General features: G+C 52.6%; 1 protein-coding gene across 1 annotated transcript in view; it reads right to left on the minus strand.

The window, feature by feature from the left end:
- Window positions 1–467: 467 nt before the first annotated feature.
- The window catches only part of LOC139987878 (inactive tyrosine-protein kinase 7), a 34166-nt gene continuing 21917 nt past the window's right edge, over window positions 468–12716 (minus strand). The window contains exons 3-9 of the mRNA XM_072004627.1: window positions 4566–4689; window positions 3715–4148; window positions 3338–3634; window positions 2684–3250; window positions 2340–2615; window positions 2039–2224; window positions 468–1945 (exon numbers count right to left, since the gene is read on the minus strand). Of these exons, the coding sequence (XP_071860728.1) occupies window positions 891–1945; window positions 2039–2224; window positions 2340–2615; window positions 2684–3250; window positions 3338–3634; window positions 3715–4148; window positions 4566–4689 (2939 nt within the window). The 3' untranslated portion in view covers window positions 468–890. The remainder of the gene's footprint in view (window positions 1946–2038; window positions 2225–2339; window positions 2616–2683; window positions 3251–3337; window positions 3635–3714; window positions 4149–4565; window positions 4690–12716) is intronic.

Genomic DNA, 12716 nt, shown 5'->3' on the forward strand with positions numbered 1-12716 from the left:
GAACGGTAGCGTCGCATCTCTCGAAATCTCTGTGTGTGTAATCGTGAAAAATGAAAATTCGAATCTCGCGATTGTACTTAACGAACGAACTTACGCTTACACCCACGATATATACAAGGCCGTTTGCTTTATCTTCTTCGAGTCGACAGTAATCGCTCCTGGCTATTTTCTCCTTTCATTTCTTATCATCTCGCGCGTACACGAAACGGCCCATACCCGATCGCGATCATTCGCGCAATCGTCGATATACGAACGATACACGCAACTGACTTTGTGATGATCGTTTGATCCATCCTGTGTACGCACGCACACATACATATATATGTATATATCAAATTTGTATTACATATAATTATATATGTACGCGTCAGACGCAAGTATACGCTATAAATAATCCTTAAGCCTTAGACCTTAACGGGATACAACGTGTAGACTTGAATTAGGCGGGATATAAAAATCGTCGTTCGTTCAATGTTGATATGGTCGTGATACTTTCTTAACATTCACACTGTAGCTTGCGATTTCTGCCGTAACGACAACATAGCGTATCTTACGAATATTCGATGTGCGGTGATCGATATACCTATCGTTACACTGATATTGAATACTAAATATTGCGTTAGTCGTATATATTGTAGCGTGTACTGGATCGTAAGTATCCTTACTTAATCCGACATTAGCAATCATTGGAGCGGATCCTTCTGTCAGAAATAAATTATATTCTTATCGACCTAATGGACGCGACAGAATACCGTAACACGAGTAATCATCGCGGGATCGGGCGAGAATCGGGGATCATGCGAACGCGACGAGTTCAACGGCGAGTTCGCGCGGCCATTACCCATATCGCGGTATCTCCGATTTAGAGCCTCGTGGCATTGTCGATCAATCTAGAGACAACTGTCGACGACAATTTCACCTATTTTCGAGACGACCTCGTCGAAAGTCGGTCTCTCGCGCGGGTCGTTGGCCCAACATTGAGCTTGAAGCTCCTGCAAGGCAGGCGGCGCGGCTTTGTGAGGCTTCCACGCGAGAGTTTGAGCTTTAAGCGCGGCCAACACGGACTCGTCGTTCATCTTGATGAACGGCAGCTCACCCTGATGGAACATCTCCCAGACGAGACACGAGAACGAGTAAACGTCGCTCTTGGTCGAGTATTCGTCCTCGTAGACCGCCTCGTAGGGCAACCATCTCAGAGGGATCACTTGGTTTCGATGTTTCGTGTACTCCTGTTGATACGGTTCTTTGGTCATGCACGGCAACGAGATTTTGATCGTGAGATTGCTAGCGATTAGACAGTTTCGAGCGGCGATATCTTTGTGAACCAGACGGCTGTCCGCGAGATGCTTCAAGCCTTTCGCCGCTTGATTCGACAGGGAGAGAATCTGCGCGACCGATAGCTGCGGTGCTCGCGGAGGCTTCGACTCGTGGGTCGGACTCGAGTTATTGTCCTTTCGCGAGGCGATCAGGAATTGCTTCAGGTCTCCCCAGTCGGTATACTCGAGAATCATGTAGTCCGGTTCCTCCTCGCGGCATAGACCGATCAGTTTCACGACGTTCTCGTGGTTCAGCTTGTGGAGAAGATCCAGGTGACGCTTAAACTCCTGGAGAGCCGTCTCGTCTTTCGTATTGATCAAACTCTTCACCATGACCAGCGTCTCTTTATCACCGTCGACTTGATACTTGGTCGAGTAGACCTCGCCGAATTCACCGCGACCCAGTGGTTTCAGTTCCTTCAAATTGCTACGCGACGCGGCGATCTTGTCGTAATTCGACTTGGACTTCTTCGACTGGTTGCTGCTCTGACTCTGAGCGGTATCCGCGCCGTCGCTCTTATTGTGGGAATCGCGGTTCTCCTTTTTCCTACCGGTCGAGTTCATCTTGCTGTTGCTGGTCTCTTTTAGCTCGGTCTGTTCCTCTTGGACCTCTCCGTTCTCCAGTTTTTCTGCGCGATTGAAATCGGATTATTCACGTGCGGACACTTACAACGGCGCGAAGTCTGAAACGCTTTCGTTGAGCGATCGAAGGAGATAGATACCTTCTGCCTGTTCTTGGAGATACTGCTGCTTCCTACGACGTCGACGGTAACGACAGTAGAGCATGAGACCCACGACCAACACCATATACGCCGCGGCCGCGCTTAGAGTGATCGTAACCGTCTTCGTCATCATCGATCCGTCGTCTCCAACTTCCAAATCCACGTCGAATCTGTACGTGTCGCCGGCTGCAAGCAAACCGTACACCGTCTTCGTATCACCGCGGAAATTCTCGTTGAAAACGCCAAAGAAAAAAAAGAAAAAAAAAAGAAAAGAAAGCCAGACCATGAAGAAGATACTTACCCTTCACGTTCAACTGAACCTCTTCCCGCTTCAAACCTCCGCTGTTGCCCGCCGTGCATCCGTACTTCCCTTCGTCGCTCATGTACACTTCCTTTATGTACAAACTACCGTTTCCGAGCACCTCGAAGCGGGAATTGTTCAGATTGTTCATTCGAGAGTCCCTGTCCCACTGGATGGTCGGCTTGGGATCGCCTTCGGCCGCGCAGTGCAACATCACCGGATACCCCTCGATCGCCTCCGTCGGATTCTGCGGCTGGATGGTGAACTTTGGCGCGACTGTAACAAGCAACAAGCGCGTGATAGAAACGCTCGCGACGAACGGGATCACGAGGGATCGCACTTACTGACTACGTCGATGCTGATCGTGTGATTGATCGATCCCTGCGCGTTGCTGGCTATACACGTGTAGCGACCCTTGTCCTCCTCGAGAACTCCATTGAAGTGAAGAGTTCCATTGATATCTTGCACGTGCCTTGGAAATTCCTCGCCTACCCCCTCTTTGATCCACTTCACCGTCGGATTAGTGGCACCCTGAGACTTGCACGGCACTTTGGCCGTCGAGCCAAGCTCCAGCCGCTTGTCCACCGGTTGCGGGGAGAACTTGAGCTTCTCCTCGACCGTCAAACTTGCTCGCTCCGAAAATATCGACGGGAATCCTTTCGTGAATATCTCGCACATGTAGCTGCCCTTGTCGGACAGGTCGGCGCTCTTCAAGTGCAGGGTCACGTTGCCGTGGTGATCCGTTACTCGATGTCTCGTCGGGCCGCCGCTCTCTTTCACAGGCTCGCCGTCTTTCAGCCAACGTACGTGGGTCACCGGCGGTTCCATGCCGAAGTAGGAGCACGTCAGCGTCACGGAATCTCCCTCCATTACGCTCAGGCTCTCCGGCGAGCTTATCAGCGTCGGTGGAGCTGAAAAGACGCGCGAAGAGGACGCAGCGTGAAAAAACCAGAACGAAATGCGACCAAACGTTGTAACGCGATTAACCGTGCACTTACTGGAAATCACCACTTGAGCGAATATATCCGTCTCGCCGGCCATATTCTCAGCCACGCAGCTGTAATTGCCATCGTCCTCGCCTATTCGAGCCTTCGCAACGATAAGCGTGTTGTCCTGAACGCGCACAGGCCCCGAATCGCTTATGATGTGTCCCTTGGGATCTTTCCAGTAGACTTTCGGAGATGGCAGACCGGATGGTTCCAAGCAGCTGACTTGCAGCTCCTGATCCTCGCCCACCACGGCCACTTGATTCGGCAGTAGAGGCTCGAACGAAGCCGCCGAAAGGTTCATCAAATCTACGACACGAGATCGGCTCGCTCGTCGGAAACGCGTTCAAACTTACACGATTTTCATCGATTAGAAAAGCAACGCTTACAGGCTATCTGAAGGTCGACCGTGTAGGTGATGCTGCTATCCCCTCGATCGCCGTGGCACGAATAAAATCCTTGGTCCCTGTGCTCGGCCGACCGTATCACCAGAGTACCGTTCTCCAACACTGTCCTCTCGTCGTCGGTTTCCAGTGGCCCGATATCCTTGAAGAACCACTGAACGGAATCGGCGTCCTCGAAGGCGCAGTGAAGCATCGCCGGCTCGCCGCGCTTCGCGATCAGATCCCTGGGAACGACCTTTATCGTGGCGGTATCGTTACCCGAGACGACCAGGGGGAAGCTTTCCATTTTCGGAGACGCTCCAGCCTCGTTCTTCGCCAGGCAGCTGTACATTCCGCTGTCCTCGGGTACGGCTCGGTGAACGTGCAGCTTCTTCTTCTTGATCTCGATCCGATCGCTCCTTACCACCGGTTCGCGGTTTCTGAAAACCGCGTTCGTTCGCTGCTTTCAAAAAACACGGCGAGAGGTGTCTGCAGCGATGGATTTTCCATCGATAGAGGTGATAGCGTGCGCGCGCGCGCGCGCGCGCCTACACTCTTGGAGCACGAGGCTCGACGCGACGCCGGTAAGAGGAGGGTTATAAACTCGCGAGGGCGAGGCGAAAGGTGAAAAGCACGGACTAGCGAGGAGCGGAGAGGGTGAAGGAAAATGTCGCTTGATAATTCAAGGGTAGTTCCGTAAACGACGGGTGTCAGTTACGCGACGCGAGATTGAAGTTAGTCGAGGGAAGCTAGGGGGTTGCGATTTGCCCTCGGAGCCGCGGCTTTCCCGGAATTATCAAGCTCGAGGTTATTTCATGGCGCGCAAGGGGTAAATAGCAACGAGTTATGTAACGAACCTGTACCACTCGTACTTCATGTCTCCGGAACCGTCCACGTGACATCGAAGTTCGATCTCGCCTCCCACACGGATCGCGGAGGGTAACTTCGGCTGCTGTAGCTGCACGCTCGCCTCGCTGATCCCTGAAACAGAAATTGCCGCGGATCGATCAGTCCACACGGCCTTGCGAATAATTTAACGAGCTACGCCGTCGCGTTTTCCTTCGGGTACGCATACAAATTTCATTCGATATCGGTAAATACTTTCAAGAGGGGAATTCCGCTCGCTGCCTCGCGGCCACGTTCACTCGTATCGACGTTGCCCTCTTGGGGACACGAGGGACGGCACGCGAGACCAACTCGCGGCGAAAGAGCGGTGGACCGTAAGCGCCTCGCAGCCAGTCGGTGGACCGAGAATAATCATTTTCAAGAGCAAGGCCGTTCGCGGACGACAAAAAGCGACGAAAGGCGGAAAAAGCCAGGGAAGGAAAGAAAGTCCGACGTGGTCCTCCGCCCTTTCCTTGAAAAAACCTCGTAGCGAGAAAGGCGGCTCTCCCGCGGTGGTTCATGAATCCTTAAAACGCGAGTGAAGTTATTTGCCGACGTCTTTCAACGAAGTCTGGGTAAATTAAGAAAAAAGAAGAGAACGGCCCGAAGCGTTTGTTCCGCGCAAACCAGAGGACATCGCCGAAAGTCGATGGTGGAGGGAACTCTTTTCTTCTTCGTCGGCCTCTTCCTTCCTTTTTTTCTTCGAGAACCGCGAGTCCTTCTGACCGTCTGGACGGGTCCTGTCGCGGATGCAGCACGAATCGAACGCGAGGACGAGCAAAAAGAGAGGCAAGATCCGCCGACGGAGGGGAGAAGGAAGGAAAACGAAACAGAAAGAGGAGAAGAGGGACGGATGGCATCGACGGGGACGTTTTATTTGATTCGATTAAATCCGTGGGTTTGGTGTGGTGACTTTGTCGTAGGTAGGTTACACGCTCGCTCGCAGACGGTCGCTCTCGAATCCCTTTGCAGCAAAAAGGGACTAAGAACAAAATCGACCTGACATTCCCAGAGAGCGACTTCCATCCCTTTCTTTTTTCTTCCTCCTACGTCGTTCGTCGTCTTCTCCTTCGGCTTTCGGTTCACGGTCGGCAATTGCTTTCCCTTCCATTGTCCTACGCTGCTCTTTCCCCGTTCTGGAATTCCGCTCGGCTCTGTAATCGCGCTTTCCACCGTGCGTTCTTCGTCGATGGGTTCCACGCCAGACAGACCGGCAATCGAACCGGCTCGTTTTCGTATTCCCGGCCACGTTCTCATTCCGCCTACTCGTTCCGTCCGACATAAGTTTTCTCGGTTATTTCGCACCATGTATGCGACGCACGCGTCATCCGTCATCGTACGACCGGCTTCGAAACATTCCCGATGAACGGGTGGAGAAACTGGCGAGCAGCTAACGCAGAGGGGAACAGATTCGCAAGGTAGAAACCGCAGACAGGTAACCTGTTAACGAAGGGGGCCAACGACGAGTTGATCCCGGTGAGCACCCGACGAAGAAATTCAAGACTGATATCTCGGGTAACTTACGGACAGTTTACCGGAAGCCGTTGGGACGATAAGGCTTCCTCCGTTAATTTAACTCGTTAGCCTTCATCCGCGATCGATCGTTGTCCGACTTGCGGCCGGAAACTCTAATTTCTAGCTTCCGGGTTCGATAGTGGAGCGCGACCGCCTAATCGTCTTATTCTTTTCGAACAACCGAGCGGCGATCGATCGAACCGATGCGACGACCGCGCGATGGTCACGCGACGCGCCGACGAGCGTGTGTTGCACCGATTCGAAAGCAATCGGTTAATTGCTTCGAGCCTGCGTTACACGCCTTTCCATCGACTCGATTCCATTACGATCGACTAGAGTGTAGCGCACGGATACGCCGCCCGCCATCGATCGACTTTGCATTACAAGATTATTCTCCGATCGGGAAATCTCGAACGACGAGAAAGAGCTCAAGGAGGAGCGCGCGAGTCATTAACGAATCGCTTCGGTTCCTTAATTTTCCCGCGTTCGTTTGCATTCGCAACCGCGCCAACATCCTTCCGGGGATCGAATCGTGACTCGACGCATCGATTCGAGATGAAACGACGCGATAGGAGCATAGACAGATAGGAGACGATTCGCTCTGCGAGTCGCCGAAAAAAAGTGACGGGATATAGGAATTTACTTCGCATGGATGCCTGGTTAGCCGTGAAATGGAGACGACTACTCAGCGCGCGCTCCACGCATCCCCGAGGTGGCATTATTAACAGCCGACTGGGCCCGCTCAGCCTGTCCAATCCTTTTACTTTTACCCACGACGATGCCTCTGCTCGTCTTTTTTTATCGAGTCGAACCGAGCCGAATCGAGACGAGACGCGTCGAGAGGCTAGCTTTTTCTACAGTTTCTCGGGGAAACGACAACGGGGTACGCGTTCGAGACGTCCCCTTACCGAATTGATTACTTTGCGAATTAATACTTTCCGCCAATGCGCTCGCTCTTTCACATTTCCCCGTGCTTTCGGGGAACGCGATGTACAGATTTTATTTTATCTTTACTTCAACACGTACGAAAGTTAACAACACGCGACGCGTTTCGAATTACCGACGCTTAGAAACGGTTCGACGACGGTTCGAGAAAGAGAGAGGGAGACTAGATAGCGGACTGAGAGAAACCCGTCTCTCATCGGCGATAGAATGCACGTTGGTCGACTCGTTTCCTCAGCCTTTCCCCTGGTGTACAGGGCTCTGGGTGCGCGAGCGGATTAAAGGGCCGCGTTAAAATGCCCGCGTGCTCTTCTCCGGCATTGAGTCCATTAAGGAGCATTAATCTCGAGGAGTTATCCTCGAGGAGGAAGATATTCGAAGGCTGCCGCCCGTCGTCGGTGCACAATACGGCAATAAAGAGTGACAAAGCTCGGAAGGAAGAAGGAACGATCACGAAGGGATGACCGTGACGACAGAGGAAACATGGGAGTGAGGAAAGCCGACGGAACATGGTCGGTGAAAGAGGAGAACGCATACAGAGGGGGACAGGGGCATAAGGAGAGCTCGTTTGTAATCGCGAAACTCACTTTACGTCTGAGGTCTCCATGAGATTTTTCTCGACCACTCGACTTGTTCCTCTCTCGTCTCTCCGTCTTTACCGCGATGTTTCTCTCTCGGTAATACGGGGTTTCTCCCGTATCCTCTTCGAGCTCCGCTCCTCCCGGCTCACTCCGCTACTCGGAAAGCCGTGTTTAAATGCACAAACGAAGCGAGAGATCAAAGGAACCGCCGGGCGAGCGCGCGCGCGCGGTCGCTAAGTGAGAGCAAGAGAAGAAAAGACGAAGAAAAGGAGAGCTGGAGTGAGCGAACCAGCTAGAAAGGCGAAGGCAGCGGTCGAGAGAAGAGAGAAAGAGAGAGAGAGGATGACGTTGGAGCCAGAAGGTAGGGAGCAACGTTTATTATTATCATCGTGTACACCGGCAGCGACCAACAGCCCCACCTTCGTCGGCGTTCCCTGTCGCTTCCTCAGCATCCACAGCAGTCGACATGAACTTTCGTGTAAACATCGAGGAAGACGCGCGTGCGTAGCGAGACGATTCCTGTAGCCACAGCCACAGCCTGTTCGCGGAGAAGCCGACCTTCTGCACCGAGAGGCAACCTTGGCTCGAAGGCTGACCCTGACATCTTCCACCCTTTTCTCCGACCGCACGCCACTTCCTTTCTCGCAGAATTCCTCTTTTCTCGGCGGCTCGCGGTTCGCGACAAGAGGGACTTGCGTGCATTTCGACGAACCACGCGATACACTTCCACGAATCGGTCGCACTTTGCTGGATTCGACTTCCAGGAACGCTTTCGAACGTCGTGCACGCGCGCTCGCGATGAAAATAATTAAAAATTTCGATGCAATGAAACGCCGAGCGGAGCTCTAACGAGCCGTCTGCCACGCTCGCATGTAACGTGATATTTCTTTTTCCAAAGGGGAGATCGGCCACGGATCGAGAACACGTCGACAGATGCGTGTAATCTTCCGGGGGATGTCGACACGGACCACCCAGATGGAATACAGTAGTTTCAGTCAATCTGTGGCCAGACGTCGCCAAATTACTGGAAACGCGTTGCGCACGCTGTACATCGAAAGCTTCTCCGGTAGGCGACTCCACGTGCCCCGCTTGCCGAAACGTTGAAACGCGTGTATTTGCGATTTATCGATCGATCCGAGTCGTCAAAGGAATCACGATTGACGTAACTTTAGAACGAGATGAGTGGTCGTCTCTGTACTTAATACTCGCGTATAGAATTCTATCGCTACGAGGATTCTGTTACTACGCGTACTTACGTGCCGCGTTAAACAGCGGTCGATTGGAGTACAAAGATAGAGTGCAACTCTAGAAATAGCTGTGGAATACGATACTGTGCATGTGGAAAGCTGGCATGTATGTACACAGCCGATAGTCTATAGACGAAGTTTATCGCGGAAATTATCAGAGGCTCGCTTCGTGTCACGGATCACGGTGGTCGATTAACGATCCGATCAGCAGAGGCAATTTTCGCGCTTTGACTGCGACTTATTCCGAACGGGAAAGCCCGGCGGTATTCCTCCTTAATGGAGCGTTCGACGAGAATCGGACGAAAGCCGTTTGCACGCTCGATTTCCGTCTTGTAAAGCGCGAGCAGCCAGCGCGGAAAGAGAAGCAGCGTCAAAGCAACGAGGAAAGTCGGGGGGAAAGTCGAGAGAGCAACGGACAAAAGTGATTGCTTGCCGACAGACGTGACACTCTGATGTACGAGTCGAAAGGTATCGCGCGACGTCAAGAGCCGTGTCTTCTTCGTCCTCGTGCGCTACCTACTTACTTACCAACGCGATATAAAATTCTCTGCAAGTATAAAGATTTCTGACGCGTGCGACCGATCATCTCCGTCAAAAAGGTTCAAAAAGGAGAGTGAGAGAGGGGGAGGGGGGCAACGTTTCGCGAATACACTGTTTTCAGTTGGAAAAGCGAACGTATCGACGCCGTTGGGACAATGCTTTGCGAGTTGGAGGGTCGAACGGGAGCGAGGCCCGAGGCGGTTGAAAAACAGCTGCGGAAACAAACGGCAGAAGTGGCTTTTCTTCCACGAGAAAGAGGGAAAAATTCGTAAAGCGACCGCGTCGCAACCGATATCGAACCGGCCGCGAGCGTAGACGATCAAAATACACAATGGTCTCGTCGGAGTCGAGCTAAAGGCTCCCAACAGGCGCGGCTCTTCTTCAAAACCGCACCGTTATTAAACTTTTAATACGCGTGATTATAAATTGCCTTGCATAAATATCCCATCGATAGCGAACGAATACAGATTATTCTACTCCTCTCGTGGTCCTCTTCTCTCAATACCGAACAAGTAGTGGGAAAGAAAAAAGTACAAAAGAGAATCGAAATACGTTGGAATCATAAATACGCGAGGGCTATTTACGACTCTGGAATATCATCGCAAAGACATAAATTTCAGCGAATCTGTGCAGAGCGATTTAGCGATACAAATTCTCGCAGACGCTACTCGTGACTCCGCCGGTTTTTTATCTCGCGGTAACGGAGAAGAAGAATCGTCGAGCTCGAGGTGAAGCGTCAGCGTCGAAAAGTGGCATTCAAAGGGAATTTCTTCTCGTTGTTTCGTTTACATACGTGGCGATCCGTGAAAATGAGCCCTTTAACGAGAGAACCGCACACGGTGCGTTGCGCGCGGATTTTAACGAGACTCTGTAAACGGATAAAGAAGAGGGAAACGCGTGTGTGCCCAACGGTACTCGAGAGTGACAATACGAGAGAAAAGGAAGAAATAAAAGTTGAAATTCCGATCGAGGTTATCGAATGGCCTGTCGGCGTGTCGGGTTATCGCTATGATCGGGGGTGCACCGCAGACCGTGCGGCGCCGACCTTGCCAGCGATCGCTCGGAATCTATGAAAGGGGACGGGGCCCACTATCCTTTTGCCGTTCGAACTTCGATTCACAAGCCTTCTCGACATTCTTTCTTTGCCTCTGTCGTGCCGTGTGGTGCGCCGCGTCAGCATTACGGAGCGAACTGGTCGAAAAGTCTTGAAAGTCGGCCGTTCGCGCTCGTGACGAGCGGTCGAATTAAAATTTTCCAGGGGTCTGAGCAAACGAAGGGGGGGCCGCGGGAAAAGGGCGACGAAACAACGGAACGCGACAAAGGGAATGCACAGGGCTGAAAACTCGGGACCGCGCGCCAAGAATAAAAACGAAATAATTTTCCTCGTTGAATTGAAACGATTCCCGCGAAAGGGGCATCGCCCGGGGAGCTAAAAGCGTCCCGTTTCAAATCTAATATCCCTTGAAAAGACAAAGCACTCCCCTTGGAGATCGTTTACGTACATTGTAAACCGAAAAGGACATGAAAGAATGCCGCCAAAGGGGTGACGGACGGGGCTGCCGGCACAGAGAATCCGAGAAAGAGAGCGAGAGAGCGAAAGACCGGGTGCGAGACGAGGTGGAGGTGTAGGCGAACGGGTGAAGGCAGAGGGGGTGAGGCGTTGAGGGAGAAGAAAAGCACGCCCGGGTCCCGTTTTCCGCGCGACGCGCCTCTCCCCGACCGATTCCGCCTTTCCACGAGGCCGCTGTTTATCCTAGACGTGCAAACAAGCCGCGGTTTTCTCTGGAAACCTTCGGTCGAAAGGAAGAGGGAGTGACGCGAAGCACACTCGAGCCTCGGACCGGTCGTGTCGTGGCCACGCGGACGCGGACGCGGACGCGGACCAACACCCGACGTAAAACGATGGGAAGAGTGGCCGCCCGGCTCTCTCGTTGAATTATTAGTGGATTACGTCGTGTCGAGAAACCAGCCGGGCCGCGTTCTTCGCACTCGAGGGACGTTAGCCTCGCGAACACCGAGAAAAAACGAGCGGAGGGGGAAGGGCCGGCATCGAAGGGAAAGAGTGGCGAATGCCGGCACAGACAGAGAGACGAAAGAGATGAAAGGGTAGGCGAGCTAATTCGCCGACAGGAGTGTCGGTCAGAGACACCGCCGGTCTACATGTAGTCGTTTCCAGACACGTTGCTTGGAGCCTCGATGGACCAATCTCGCGAAACTAGCGACGGCTCTGACTCGCCCACGAGTCTTTGCGCTTCTCGCAACCGTTCGCAACATCGCGCCGCTTCAACCGTCGTCGTGTATCCAGAGTTTCGTGGTCGTTCCTGCGGTTGTCGAATTTCGGATAGCCGCGAGGTCTCCGGAGAGTCGAGTTCCTCGAAAGGGACGCAGAAACGGAAGCTATCGTCGGACGAAGCACCGACGTTGATCCGAAATACATCCGACCTCCGGTTTCTCTCCAATTCTTCGTACAAATCTCTCTTCTGTCTAAGTTTGCTCCGATACAAGCGTTTAAAGACCGCGTACCCTTTAAGGTATCGGAATTTATGAATGGCAACGGTGACCCAAAGAGACGAGGGAAAAAAAAGTTGAACGGCTGAGAAGGCTCACAAAAAAGCGTGTAATCCTCGGGTAACACGAGCGAGACGAGGATACAAAAAGCAGAGCGGATCGGTTCAAGCCGTTTCGGCCAGATCAGATAGGAAGACTGGAGAGAAAAAGTGTATACGCCCGCGAGGGCTAATGCAACCCGAGAGTCATCGTCGTAGATACCGAGCGATCCGTAAGTAACCGAAACAGCGTGAAAGCCGATACGTTTTACTAACACAATTACAATTGTCCGAAGAGCTCCGAAAGAGACGCGCGTGCGAAAGTACGCCATAGATCGACCTACAAGACGAACGGCTGGCTACTCGAAACCGACGCGTTTCTTCAAAGGGCGCACACAGAGTTCCGAGCCAATCGCCGAGAGATCGTCGCGAGCGATTGCTTTCTAAATAAACAAATCCGCTGCCACGACTCGACCCAATCTCTTTTTCTTTTTAAACCGTATCGCTGGCGGCGTTCCTCTTTCGAGGAACCCGACACCGTACGGGCATGGCCGAGCCAGATAAGCCCCGGAAACGCGTTGTTTACGCGCTATCGAACTTATATACGAGACCGGGCAAACTATGCGCACGGAGCAAACGCGAGAACCACGAACGATCGCAGTCGCCGTATCGTCCCGCCGATTTGTGCGTCGCTCCGCGTCAGGGTATAACCGTAAAACGTGAAATATAGGAATGGAGGTGCAGCACACGAA

This window comes from Bombus fervidus, chromosome 6, assembly GCF_041682495.2.
Source record: "Bombus fervidus isolate BK054 chromosome 6, iyBomFerv1, whole genome shotgun sequence".
Taxonomy (NCBI): domain Eukaryota; kingdom Metazoa; phylum Arthropoda; class Insecta; order Hymenoptera; family Apidae; genus Bombus; species Bombus fervidus.